General features: G+C 44.8%; 2 protein-coding genes and 1 non-coding gene across 5 annotated transcripts in view; 1 reads left to right on the forward strand and 2 right to left on the reverse strand.

Annotated features, from left to right (window-relative positions):
* Nucleotides 1-1,535: 1,535 nt before the first annotated feature.
* Nucleotides 1,536-7,284, reverse strand: RPL18A (ribosomal protein L18a). 2 transcript variants are annotated; one of them, XM_054813337.1, is made up of 6 exons: nt 7,204-7,284; nt 4,662-5,019; nt 4,055-4,234; nt 3,373-3,502; nt 2,077-2,186; nt 1,536-1,678 (listed from the first exon to the last, which is right to left on the reverse strand). In XM_054813337.1, the coding sequence occupies exons 2-6, from the start codon at nt 4,677-4,679 to the stop codon at nt 1,586-1,588; spliced, it is 531 nt and encodes a 176-aa protein (XP_054669312.1). In that variant the 5' UTR covers nt 4,680-5,019; nt 7,204-7,284; the 3' UTR covers nt 1,536-1,585. The 2 variants fall into 2 exon arrangements, with proteins under 2 accessions (XP_054669312.1, XP_054669313.1); XM_054813338.1 differs by lacking the exon at nt 7,204-7,284 and adding an exon at nt 6,375-6,401 and having other exon boundaries at nt 4,662-5,399.
* On the reverse strand, nt 2,672-2,803 carry LOC129201977 (small nucleolar RNA SNORA68). The gene has a single exon (XR_008575554.1). It is a non-coding gene; the product is annotated as a small nucleolar RNA SNORA68 (small nucleolar RNA).
* Nucleotides 6,271-14,225, forward strand: part of XPOT (exportin for tRNA) — a 30,431-nt gene continuing 22,476 nt past the window's right edge. Inside the window, exons 1-3 of one of the 2 annotated variants that reach the window (XM_054813322.1) lie at nt 6,271-6,507; nt 11,052-11,185; nt 13,037-13,119. In XM_054813322.1, coding sequence (XP_054669297.1) covers nt 11,126-11,185; nt 13,037-13,119 — 143 coding nt within the window. In that variant the 5' untranslated portion in view covers nt 6,271-6,507; nt 11,052-11,125. Of the gene's footprint in view, nt 6,806-11,051; nt 11,186-13,036; nt 13,120-14,225 lie in introns of both variants that reach the window. The other variant, XM_054813321.1, reaches the window with a different exon arrangement.

Here is a 14,225-nt window from a genome sequence, read left to right on the forward strand (position 1 = left end):
CGGGTCACGTGAAGGGCCGTGATTCGCGCTGGTCGTTTAACGGCTGGGCGGGTGCCGCGCGCGGAGCCGTTCGGCCTCGTCACGGGGGTCCGCCGAGCGGCGCCATAAGCTCTGGCGTGTTCTAGCGGCGTCCTCGCCCAGAAAATCCGGAAGCCCTGAGCCGTAGCGGCTCCAAAGCCAGAGTGCAAACGCAAAGACTCACAGGTGCGTTTATTCCCCACTTACGTGTAGTGCTGCGCTGGTTCCTGCAACGAGCTCTCCTCCACCTTGCTGCCTTGGTTTTTAGGAAACTTAAATCTGAAGCCCATTTTCACACTAAATTGTTTTTTCCATTAAAAAGCCCCAAAATAGCAAGGTCTTGCAGGTAACTTTATTCTGACCCCAGCCCTGCACAGCTGCAGTCTGTCGCTGAGCCATTTTAAAGATTGTGAATTGTTCAAGTTAATCTTTTTTACAGCTCATGTTTGGGGCAGATGAGCTCCCTGAACTGATTCACCGTGGAGGTGACGAGTGCAAAGCTGAGCCACGGGGCCGTGGAAGGCAAGCTGTTGTGGCAGTACTCACTGGTCCGACTCTTGCGGAACAGCTGCCCCCTTACGCTGAGCGAGGCTCTTACTTGAAAACAGGCAGGTCCTCCCCTGGTTGAGTTGCAGCTCTCCAGCTACCCCACAACTAAACCATTCCCAGTTTCCTCTCTGGACAGTGTTTCCCTACTCACACCTGCGTGTTTTAAGCTGACATCCAGACATAACACATCAGTTCTGCAACTCTGGGCAAGACCCCTATGCTAATTGAACTAGCTGCCTACCTAGTCCAAGCAACACTCAAAACATACTGTAATTTAAAATAGGCACCAGATGCAAAAAATGGCTGTAGGTGTCAAGCAGCCTTTTTAATGAACCTTAATTCACAGTGCCTGCAACAGCTTTTTTCTTTTTTTTTTTACTGTGGCATTATATTGCAAATAGGGGAGCCTAAGGATGGGGTTTGGATATAAAAATTAATTTTCATCAGGCCAATTAGAGTGATATCAAAGATAAGTCCATCAAGCTCTTTATCACTTTTCATTTCTAGATGCAGGCATTTCTATATGCATACAGCATACATGAGTTAAACCAGAACTGCACCCTGAAAAGGTTCAGGTTAGAACTAAAGGTTTGGTTTTAAATGCTTAAAACTTGTAGTAGCTTAACTGAGGTGACAAGGTCTTTATTCTTAGGGCTGACATGCACAAAAAGCTGCCTTCTTCCTGAACTGTATTTACTTAGCATGCCTAAGGGACAAAATGAATGTAGGATCTTATAGCTGCTCAACAATAGACTTACTCTGTCCTGGAAAGCTAGTTATTAAAAGTTTGGTTTATTGATGGGATCATTTTGGTAATTTGAGTCAGCACCTGACACATTCACCTCAGTTTCAAGGCAATCATAGCTGTAAATAGTACGCTGCCAATAGTTTACACAAAATAAAGAGTAGGAAGGGAGACTCCTAGGTATCCAGGACACCATTTCCAAAAGACAACTGGGAGTCAAAGATTCAAATAAGACCTTTATTACAACACAGAGTTGACAGCACGTTTTCGTATTTAAAAGAAAGTATTTGGTCTCTTGGTGGTGAAACGCGGTTTGTGCTGGCGACGCAGAACTCTGTGTGGCAGAGGGAACTTGATTTTAGAATCCTGCAAGAAAAATGTTTCTATGTTAACTGAGATATTAGATGAACAACAGAAAATAGTTAGCAATAAATAGCTAAGCTATATTCAACTGCGAACTTATGTATAGAGTAGGAATACATCCGCAGATTAGATACACTTCATAGGAGCTAACATGCCTTAGTTTTGCAATTCTTTCTGAAGGAAATGCCTGTTAAGGCACGTTTTCTGCAACGTAACACGTATTTGGTTTAGCTTGGCTTTCTTTCAAACAGTTCTAGCATTAAAAATCTTGATCATGATGTAACATAATTGTAAACCCACCCACAGAAGTTTAGTTTCCTCCCTATTTTTGCCTGCAAAGCAAACCTGCACTGGACAAGAGAGCTCCCCCCTTCCAGCAACTGCAACACTATGTCACTTACATGGAACTGCTTGACTGCTGGCCTACGGCACTTGCTAGCAGCAATCTCCTCAACTTTCATGATCTGGATAGAGTGAGCACGGGCACGATGACGGGCTCCCATATCACGGTCTGTAACAAAAGAACTCATTAAATAAATTTTAAGATATTTTCAGTTAAAAAAAATCTTACTACCATCTTTTTGGGAAATGTTTATAGTACCATCTACAACTTTTAAAAAGGTAGGATCTGAGGTTCTCTTTACTTTTCTTAAAATTGACACGCAATAGAAACATGAATTGATATTTAGCCCATATAATTAGGCTTCCGGAACAGGACGAACCCATCTGTACATGGGCTCCCTGAAAATTTCTCTCTGTGGCAGTGAAAAACACTGCCTTCAAATCATGATGTCCATAGCTAGTTCCACAAGATACGCACGTTGGAATACTATTGCGCTTACAATGCTCCCCATGAAGATCTAACACACCTATTAAAAACTTACCTGTCAAAAGTATTCTTGAACATAAAGGTATGAAAGTCATCGTATCATGACAAAGTTCTCAGGTCTCTTAGGAAGTCCTTTACTATGTTAATTAACAGGAATTACTCTAAGTTAATGTAGAACCTTAAATTTCACTTTCAACAGCACTTCAGCTTTTGAAAGGCGACAAGATACATTTAATATTTGCACACATGACAAGAATATCATTATCAAGAACAATATTCTTTGGGTTTTTATGTGCATTCTGTAGTGTTTGTAACACTTCTGGATTCAAATGTCAACAGCATCAGCTATACAAGCTGTCTATCCCTCAAGTACTTCATATAACACACTGAAATCAGGACAACCTTTAATTCTCCCTGAACCAAGGCAATGAGATCTAGGAGCAACAGGTTTTGGTTTTTTTTGCCGTCTTTTTTTTTTTTTTACTTGCTCTCCAAAATATTCTCTCCACAAGACTTGGGAAGATATACGCAATTATTTTAAAACAATAAATATAATGCAAAAAATATTATATATGAATGAAACTCTCAGTCTGTATAGGAAAACTCATTACTAGAATTGCAGAAAGTCACACCACGATCAAGTGGGAATATTTCAGCTAAAAAAAAATGTGTAAAGAGTGGTAACGAATATGATACCACATACATCATCCATAAACATCTATGGACTTCTCTGGGAACCTCCCCACCTTATTTCTCTAGTGTTACAGTTATCATGGATCAAATCAGCACTCTTTATGCCCAGCTTAAGATTTAATCCTGTGCTTATATACCAGTCCTACCATTTTATACCTCAATTACACGTACTTACAGCACTGAGTGACAGCACCAGCCGTAGTCAAATCCCTGTACTCCCTGTACATGTTGTGAGTTCCGCTACGAGAATCATAGCGCAACCAAATGCCAAAATTTTTTACCCGCAGAGGGGACTTCTCATACACCTGGAATTACAGAAGAGCACAAAATAGTTAGACACAGTACATCATCAGCATTTTAGAAGTTTAAGAATAAGTATTTTAGAGCTCTAATGAGACCACTATGGTAAATCTTATTGCCAAAACCAACTATTTGCTCTCTTTTCCCCACACCAACATAGCTATATTCAAGTCTTTGTAATTCAATTTCAGCTCTAAAGAATGTCCTTTAAGCATCAAGGTAGAGGAGTGTAAGCATATCTACTTTCTAAGGATTATCAATGTCCAGATGACACTTACAAAGTAATATTCCACAATGAAGCAAGCATAAGAACCAGACAGCAGCACTGTCTAGTGTCATAGTTCATAACTCTGAAGTGCTGGGAAGTTAGTTTTAGTTTACTGAACATATACTGCCACTTTGAAAAAGCGAATTTCTCACTCAGCTTCACAGCAACTGAAGGATAAATAAATTTCAACCTCACCCCCAATAACAGCGCTTCAATATAAATTCCTGCCACATATACCAGCTGGAAATCCTTACAAATCTCCCACTTCTTTAGGTTTTTAATCCCACACCTGGCCACAGTACACAATCTCTCCAGAAGACTTCTTCATCTTCTTCAGCTGAGAAACGAAGTACCAGAACCGGGACTTGGCGACAACATGGTTCGGAGCGAAGATCCGCATGCGGTAGAGAGGAGGGGTCGTGCATTTCGGCGTGGGCAGGCATCGCCCGACCACCTTGTACTCCCGTAGCTAGAAGGAGACGAAAGACAGGCCGCCCGCAGTGTGAGTTCCTCCACGCCGCCGGCCCAGCCGCCGTAGAGCCACCCCCGCGCCAGCCTGACTCCGTCCCGCCACGGGCCGACCCCATGGAAAGCACCGCGGCTCCACATACGAACGCCATGGCGAGAGTAGGCCAACCCAGGGGAAGGGGAAGAGACCACCGGCCCATGCGGATCGCCCCGCGAGCTAGCTGGGCCGCCCGCCTCCTAATGAGTATTGCGGGAGCGGCGGCGCCGCCATATTTGGCCACTCGCCTCCCTCAAGGGCCAGGCAGGGCCGCTTGGGCGCGACGATGATGCTCTCGAGCTCCGCAAGCCCGTACCGCCGCCCTCCTTACAGCCGTCTCGGGCTAGGTCCCAGTCCCGGCCGTGCCCCCCGCATCGCGGCCTTCACTCACGGTGCCTGACGCCTTCATGGCGCTGCCTCCTCCGCGGCCCGCAGAAAAGGAAAGGAAAGGCCGCGTGCGCCGCCGTCTCCCGTCACCCGCCCTCCGGCAGCCCCGCCCTCGGCCGTCCTCTCCGCCGATTGGCTGCGAGGGGAGCGCGATTGGAGGAGACAGCCGTCAGTCTCCGCTCGCGGCGGCCGGCGCTGGGTTCCGGGCAGGCGGCGGTCGCGTGGCCTAGGCCGGGCTCGGCGGGGACAGCTCGTCGGTCGGCAGGGCCGCGGGAGCTCGTCCTCCCCTGCGCACTGCAGCCAGCAGTGCCGCGGGCCCCTCTCCTCGTCACCGTGGCCGCGGGCCCGCACGGTCCTGGTCCCTGGTAGAAAGAGGCCCGGTTGTGAGTGACTCCATCCCCCGCCAGAGACGTGGCAGGGAGGCCCCAGGCGGAGGCAGCCGGCACCGTGCTCCCCTCGGGGCGGTAGCGGGGCCTGGAGGGCTACTGGGGGGACCTTTTTGACCCGTGGTCCCGTGGGAGACCAGGGTTGCTGGTTACCGTGGGGTTGCCCCTGTGGACCACACACACACACTCGGTTTGATGGGATCGATCCTCTTTTTCATGGCTGGTCCCGAGTACTTGCGCTCCTGTGCACCATGAACTAGAAACGGTTCTGCAGTAATGACGAGTTATGGTCTCCCAAGTGTTGAGCACCGCATGCTTTTGAAAGCTGCACTGCCATAGCCATGAGATGTGATTGCCTTGAAAGATATTGAAACAATGACACTGCTGTAACGATTTTGTAAATAGCTGCATCTTGTTGCAGTTATTTGCATTTAATTTTTTTTTTCTTTAAATCTGATTTTACAGACTGGAGACTCCAGCGGAGGGCTACAAAGGTGATTAGGGGACTGGAGCATCTCTCATATGAGGAAAGGCTGAGAGCGCTGGGTCTGTTTAGCCTGGAGAAGAGAAGGCTGAGAGGGGATCTCATCAATGCTTATAAATATCTAAAAGGGGGGGGTGTCAAGAGGATGGGGCCAGACTTCTCAGTGGTGCCCAGTGACAGGACAGGGGGCAATGGGCACAAACTGGAACACAGGAAGTTCCATCTGAACATGGGGAAAATCTTCACTTTGAGGGTGACCGAGCACTGGGACAGGCTGCCCAGAGAGGTTGTGGAGTCTCCTTCTCTGGAGATATTAAAAACCCGCCTGGACACGATCCTGTGCAACCTGCTGTAGATGATCCTGCTTTAGCAGGGGGTTTGGACTAGATGATCTCCAGAGGTCCCTTCCAACCCCTACTGTTCTGTGATTCTGTACAGACGTGCACGCATCGAATCACGCAAAACTCCCCGTATACATCGCTTCGTTGCAGAACAATTTGCAGAAGAGACCAATGTCACGCTTGCAGACATCAGCGGGATTACTTTTTGCAGACAAGCCCGCGCTGATGCTTTTGCAGCATGTGAGCTCGGGCCCGCCCTTGTGCGAGTCACCGAATAGGTCACTCCGGCCGTGACTGCGGAGCTCGCAGCAGCAGCACCGAGAGTGCAGCGGCACGGCCGGCCCCACCCCCCCCACCCCCCGCCTCGCTGGTGCTGACAAAGCACGATTTCCAGATCCCGGAGGGAGTTTGGGGGCGGAACGGGCCGGTCCCGGTTTACTAAATCGGTGCAATCGAGTTTACAGTGCCGCGGGCTGCTGGTAAAACAGCACCGGCGAGACGCTTACCGCGGTCCTGGGGCCCTGGAGGCCACGCCCACGCGCCGCAGGGGGCGGGACTACCGCTCCCAGGATGCCGCGGGACGGGGAGGTGGCACGTCCCGGCGTGCTCTGCGGCTGGCCGCCTCGTCGGAGAGGGGAGGTGAGTGCGGCAGGCAGGGCCGGTGGCGAGGGCGCCGCACGGCACGCTGGGAGCCGTAGTTCTGCGGCGCGGCGGCCCCGCCGCGGGCGGGCTGAGGGGCGGGGGCAGCTTTCCTTCCCGGAGGCGCGGAGGCCGTTCCGCACGCGCGAGGGCCGCGGCGCCTCCCCTGGGCGTCCTCCTCCCGCCGCCAGCCGAGGCGGCGCGGCCTGGCCCGGCCCGCTCCCTATGCTCGTGGCGGCTGCGGAGCTGTGGGGGTGGGAGCCGGCAGCGCCGCCGCGATGGAGGAGTGACCGGGAAGGTAACGGCCAGGGGGACGGGACACGACCCGACAAGACGCGCGGCGCGGGGTGACTCAGCCCGGCGGTGACGGGGGAGGGGGAGCTGGGCCTCCCCCAGCCGTTGGCGGGGGCCGCGGTGCATCAGCAGCGGGGAGGGGGCGGTGTGGGCGCCGGCGGGCGTCGCCGCTGAGCTGGCGGCGGCGGGCTCCCTCGAGTCACCCGGCCGGTTCCAGTCAGCCCGGCGCCGCCTCCTCCGCAGCTGTGAGGCTCTGGGGAAGGAGGGGGGGAGACGCCGCAGCCTCCCCGCCCGCCTGGCCCCGGGGGAGGTGTGGGGGGGTGCCACAGTCGGCCGGTCCCCACCGGGCCGGTCCTCCGTGAGCCAGTGGGGGCTGGGGGTGCGTGCGGCCGCGAAAAATACCGGAATTTTTATCTTCTAACGTGCGTTGTAGCTTGCGGTGCGGCTACATTCGCGTGCTGCGGGAGCTGTCTCCGTAGCCGTCCTCCGTTATGGCTCCGGTGGGGGAAGGAAGTAACCGTAAGCTCTTAGATTGCAACGTGAGGGGAGGGACCTCCCCCGCACCTCCATATTCCGCTGCTTTCGGCGTGCTTCAGTACGGTGGTTCCCCGCCGTCCTCCCGTGGGAGAGCCGCCGCCGGGCCCCGCAGCGGCCGCACGCCACAGGAGGAGTCCTTTGTCACTCCGCAGCGGGCCCGGGAAGGGGCTGAAGGGGTTCAGTTGTAGCCCCGGTACCTTCGCCCTGGGTCTGGACGCGGTGGGGTGTGAATGCCTGATCATCTTCCTCGGCTGAGCTGCTGAGCCACGCAATGGTGCTGGCTCTAAGGCGAGAGGAGGCAGGGCTCTTTGACCAAGTCGGGGGCGGGGGGGGGAAGAAAGCCTTACTTCTCAACAGGGAATTCCTGGCCACTCAGAATATCCCTGAAATGAAGACCTAATATGTCACTTCCAGAAAGAAAAACTTTCTAGTCCAGTTGAAAACTTCTCGAAGCAGCTATAATTACACAGCTGTTGATTTTAACAGCACGTAAGGTCAGTGTAAAGGCTTTAGAGCCGAAGAGTCTGTAAATATGCTCAAGATTTGCAGCAAGCAAAACTGAGATCGAAAGAGAGTGTGAAAGATGATCTTTTACTGTCTTTGCTTTATTAGAGAGAAAACTTGAGGGAATTAAACACGTCGCTGCCTCCCTGTGTGCTATCACAATCTTGTAAATACTTAAAATGAGTGCTGCAAATGAAGTATTCTTTAATTGTTCCCATGGTTAGCATCTGTAGTTAAAATGCTCTGAATGCTTTCATTATTGGGGCATATGTGGACCCAATTCATACACCTTTGACCATGTTAATATTGTTAAACTGGGCAATCTTACCCACTTGAGCGTGACTACACTTTTTTCCTGCTTTCCTGCATGAAAACAGTCTCTGCTATCAAATGCACTTATATGTATTTAATATGTGAAAGGGAATAAACTATCCTGATCAGATACCTATACCTGTATGACTTCACTGTTAAGGAACTGCACTCTCCTAATTATAGTAAGATCAGTTTGCCACCCAACACAATGTAGTGCTTAACAACAAAAGCATCTCTATGTACATAAGACAATACTTTCTACACAGCTGCATATGAACTATTAATGTTATTGATTATTTTTATAAATAAAACTTGGCTTAATGACATACTTGATGTTACAGCTGAGTATATTTGTAATGGATTTTGCAAACTAAGTACTATTAAAATTACAGTTGGATTTTGCTTTTGAAGTGTAACTGACTGGTAAAATAGATTTGTGGTGGAAAAGCTACCTGCTTAACTAAAACCGCATAGCATGAAAAGCAATTTTGTTGGCTTTCTCAAAAGGCTTGTTCAAATAGTCTATGTCATTAATAGTCTTCTAGAGTTGGCTAGTCAAGCTGAAACTCTTAAAAAAGCATGTATAGTAAGAGAAAATTTTAAATATGCTCATGTAGCATATACAAAATTAGTAGAACTGGTTGGCATTGCTGTTAGTTAAATGAGAGAAGAGAATACATGTTTGAGGCAGGTTATTTTTAATAGCAAAACTTGTCACCCATGTATAGAAGATTACCTTTTGGGCAGATAACGTAGTGCTATCAGCAGGAAAATATGTGTGCTGGTTTTCGCTGGGGTAGAGTTAGTTTTCTTCATAGTAGCTGGTATGGGGCTGTGTGTTGGATTTGTGCTGGAAACAGTGTTAATAACGCAAGGATGTTTTAGTTCCTGCTGAGCAGTGCTGACACAGAGCCAAGGCCTTTTCTGCTTCTCACCCCACCCCACCAGCGAGGAGGCTGGGGGTGCACAAGGAGTTGGGAGGGGACACAGCTGGGACAGCTGACCCCAACTGACCAAAGGGATATCCCATACCATATGATGTCATGCTCAGTATGTACAGCTGGGGAAGAAGGAGGAAGGGGGGGATGTTCGTCATGATGGCGTTTGTCTTCCCAAGTCACCGTTATGCGTGATGGAGCCCTGCTTTCCTGGAGATGAGTGAACACCTGCTGCCAATGGCAACTGGTGAATGAATTCCTTGCTTTGCTTGCGTGTGTGGCTTTTGCTTTACCTATTAAACTGTCTTTCTCCCCACCCATGAGTTTTCTCATTTTTGCAATTCTCTTCCCCCATCCCACCAGGGAGGAGTGATCGAGCAGCTGTGTGGAGTTTAGTTGCCAGCTGAGGTTAAACCATGACAATATGCCAAAACTATGCTTCTGTATATTAAATAGTTTTACTTGCATAAGTCTGGACCAGACCCTAATTTAAAGATGTTGTAAAAAAAAAAAAAAAAATTACTTTCCCTGCAGCATTTTACCTTTATTTTAATCTGGCTGGTTTGGATGTTGATTATGGGGAAAACAAGCTGGTGACTGAGGACACAGAGAGAGAAGACTCAGCAGAGCAACTTTAATCCCTAAAGGTTTTGACCCTGAGCGGGTTTGCTCTGTGTCATAAGGCAGTGTGTGAAGGTTGTTTTGCTACGAGTCATCGCTTTGTTCCAGATTTTCTGGTTTCTATACTGCTGCAACCTGCATTTTTTTTTGGTACGAATTCAATTTTACTTATTAAATTGCTTTTCATGATGCATTTCATTATAGCATATTCTGTATTGAGTATTATAGAAATGTCTGTCTTACCTTGTTAAATTTTGGGCTCTCCTTTTCAGGCATGCTTGCTGTCAGTCGTCACTGTGCCACCTTTCTTCCTATGGGGGAGGGTGAACAGTAGAGTATGTACAAGATATACAATACTAAGAAATCAAAAGTTCTACCAATAGGCATGTAGGCAGCTTCAAACCACAGCTCCTTTGTATTTCATCTCTTCCTCTTATCTATCTTCCTTTCCCCTACCTCCTACATACTTACGGAACATGGCTTTTTTTCAGGCCTAATTAATTATGTTATGGGCGGGTGGCTGTGAAGGATAGATGGATTTTTGTCCCCTCTTGCTGTTTAACAGCATTCTAGTATTTGATGAAGATTTTTTTTTAAATCCACTGTGTTTTACAAGAGCATTGCAGAACAGCCTGTAGAGGCACATCATCTTTAGAACATTTGTCTAGCTTGCTCGTTAATTTTACACTGAATTTTCTAAATAAAAATCATTACTAGTAAATCAGCACCCATTAGTAGGAACAGAAAACATTGTTAACAACTCAGTATGATGTATTTTGTGGTTAATTTCTAAGACACTTCTCCTGTGTGTGCTTGCTTTAGAAGAAAGACCTCCTAATGGCTTTATACCCCTAGGGGAAATACTTCATAAATGGGTTTATGAAGCACCTTAACAATATTAGAGATAAGTAGAGATTTTTTTTTGCAGTTGTGAAGTTTGTGGTGGGAAAAAAATACAGCAGTCTATCATTTAAGTAGCAGATTTATGCTTATGACATATCTTGCTGAAACCTTCTCTGCATGCTTAAAATTTAAGTTCAAGCCTTTCAGTTGAATAGTACACATCATGCCGTTTCTCTGTTAATTACTATGATATTAGCTCTTTTCAAGTAAACTGAAATACACTTCAAATTTTCCTTATTGAATAAGAAGTTTAATACTATTAAAGTTGATGAAGGGACTTAGAATTCTGATGTCTGCGTCAGAAGTATGTGCATTCATGTTTTGGTGGAGTACATACTATGTGTTTGAGGTTTGTGGGCAAACTTCTGTGGTTGTTGCTGTCCTGCTTTTAATTTTTGTTGTTCTGCTGAGCAAATAAAGTTTCTCTATTTGCAGATGATCGTAGTTTCCCCTCTAGAAGAAGTGGGCAAACCAGTTAGGAGTAGGAAAGAAAGGGTATAGCAATAGAGATGGATGAACAAGCCCTTTTAGGGCTAAACCCAAATGCTGATGCGGACTTCAGACAAAGAGTAAGTACTTATCTCTAATAATTGGAGGTGCTGCTTCAGTGCAAAAGTCCCTTATTTTCTTGGGCGAGGGGTTGTGGGTTTGATTTTCTTTTGATTAATCAACACAGGGTTTATGGTGGCAAGTACAAAACAAAGTCATGTTGCAAGCATGCAAGCTGGAGGTCGAGTGTCACCAATTCTGTGAAATTATACTTAACATGCATAGAATTTATTTTTCTGTGCTCTTTTTCAGTCCTTTCAATTCTTTGTACTTGTTGCTCAGCTCCTTATGCAGGTTTCCATAGAATGAAAAGCAGCCACTGAAAACAATGAGTTGTTTGCAATTGCCTTTTTAATTCTTAGATGGGGGGAGGGGGGTATTTGAATTGATTACCTATCTTTAGTGTCTTTTTAATGAAATGTGTGTTTTTACCTGTAGAGAAGCTTGTATTAGCATAGAGTAGGTTAAGAAAGTAATCATGGTATGTGGGCAACAGTTACTTCAAGAAAGAGATACTCCTATGAAAAAGCATTGCAATTTATATAACTATTAATGAGTAAACATTTCTGTTTACTGGTTATCAGGTTGGTTCAACTGCCTACAAAATAATCTCTAGTAAAATCTTTCAGAAATGAGAATGTTAATACCTTGGGTTTGTATTCATAAAACAAATCCTGGAATGCATCAGAAAGTTATAAATGTAGTTTGATGCAGCCTAGTATTGCTAAGCAGCCTGTTAAATATGTTGGTTCTGCATATTTGTTTTTTTTGAAAGTATGTACGTAGCTAATCTTTAGTGTTCTGTTAATAGAATATCACTGTAAAATTTGAAGCTTGTAGATTTATTGACCTTTTAACTATGCAGGCTGCCTAATTTTGAAATATTTTATAGTAAAAGGTGACTTACCTTTTCACTAACTGTGTAAGATGTAGCATATAAAGGAAGTGTCAAACAATTTCTAGTAGAACTTTCAGTATAAGAAAATTACCAGTACTATCTACAGGTAGTGAATTTTTGTTTTAAGAACTTATTTCAACTCACCGAACAATTACTTTGGGAAATTACTTTAGTGAATGGAAACAATTATGAACTCATGCAAAAAAACACAAACAAACAAACAAAAAACCAAAACAAAAACCCAAAACCCACCCAACAGCCAAAAAAAAAAAACCCCTTGAAATACATGCATTCATAGAATTGAAATAATGTTGTTAATCTAATATCGGTTTCAAAAGTTACTTTACTGTTTTGTATAACAGGTCACACTATTAGATCAAGTTAACTGCTGTCAAAAGCTATTTAGAAGTTTTGATAAGCAACTTGATTATATAAAATTTGGCAGAAGTTTTTTCCAGTCTCTGTAATAGATTCATAAACTGACAGTTGTCAGGTGATTAGTGTTTGAATGTTTCTTGAGCTTGAGGTGTTGAATACAGACGGAGAGGTGCAACAAAAATAGCAAGGAGTTTTCAGTGAAAAATCTAAATCACTTTCTCTTTAGAATTTGTGGAAGGAATTATAACTTGGGTGTGAATTTACACCTAGAGGGAAGGGCCCTGAGCAACTTCCTCTAGTTCACCCTATCTCTAGAGGTCCCTTCTAACTTCATCATTTCTGATTCTGACTGTTACATTCAAGTAACAAAAATCTTTATACTGAATGTAAAGTGGAAATGGGTACCTATGATATTAGCATTTGAAGAAAGTCTTGTGTTATGGTAATTAGGGAGGTGTATAAATATTTGGATGTACCAAATACTGTTTGTTTTTTTGAAGGATAGATGTTTAAATGTGAGTCTTAAGTGTGCATGAGTTATTTTGCTGTGTGGTTTGTTCTTTTTTTTAAATGAAACTTACTTGGATGTTTGCAGGCACTAGCCTACTTTGAGCAGCTGAAGATATCTCAGGATGCTTGGCAAGTCTGCGCAGAAGCGTTAGCTCAGAGTATATACAGGTAATGTAGATAATAATCATTGCTTATTTTCATTGGTAATACATTTGGGTCCAGTTTTAGATCTACAGCATAATAGGTAAACTGTAAATTGCTGAAAATTAATATTGTCTTCATACTATTTTTAATATCATAGTTGATCTGTGGCTTTTGTATAATACCTTTTATGGAAGAGCAATGTATAAATAAAACTCCATATTAATTTAGTAGCCTAAAGACTGCTGGTTTATGAAATTCAGGGAAAAAGAAAGAGTTCTAGTGCTATCTTTTGGGGAGGAGTGCTGAAAATTTTCCATTGTGAGACAAGGCAGTAATCTCAGTAGTAGTTCCTTGCCTCTGTTCTATGGAGTAGGCAATCTGCAATCCAATTTTTCAAGATGCAAAGAGTGTTTTTGCACAGAGTTGTGTATTTAGATCTCAAATATTAGGTTATTGCTGCATCAGAATAATTTGAGTTGAAAGGAAACAGAGATTTGTATCTCCTGAACAACAGCAGTGATTTATGGTGAATGCTTTTTTGTAAATGATTTATCAAAACTTCTCTCTGCAACAGGTTATGCAGTAATTAACAAAACCACATAAGATTTGAAACCAGGATTTTATAATCTTTACCAAAATACATTATGATTGTTACAATTTTTTATCTTATATCTAAAAATTTATGTAGATTGTATAGCGTGTGGAAAGTCCCTTCCTAATCTATACTTCAGTTTGTCTTTAGCTTTGCTCTTTAAGACACAGCATACAACTTGCACTTAGTGTAGTAATGGACCTCGAACGTATTATTGAAGCCTGATGGATTTTTGTAAAGGCAGGATACAATAGGTTTTGTATGTTCAGTACTAAAATCAAAGCATAACAAATTGGTGGCTACAGAAAAAAAAGATTATAATATCAAACATAAATATTAGTTTAACAGTTGCTCATTTTTTACCAAATTAACTGCTTGAGTATTTGGTATTTGGTTTGAAGTAATAGCAGTAGTGTTTTTCTCTGGTGCACAGTAATTCTTGATTTGCCAAAGGGACGACCTGGTTGTAATATTTGAAGATTTTTTTTTTTTGCCAGAGCCATGTACCACATTGCCACCAGTAACAGAATTTTCTTTT

The sequence above is a fragment of the Grus americana genome, chromosome 1 (assembly GCF_028858705.1).
Source record: "Grus americana isolate bGruAme1 chromosome 1, bGruAme1.mat, whole genome shotgun sequence".
NCBI lineage: Eukaryota > Metazoa > Chordata > Aves > Gruiformes > Gruidae > Grus > Grus americana.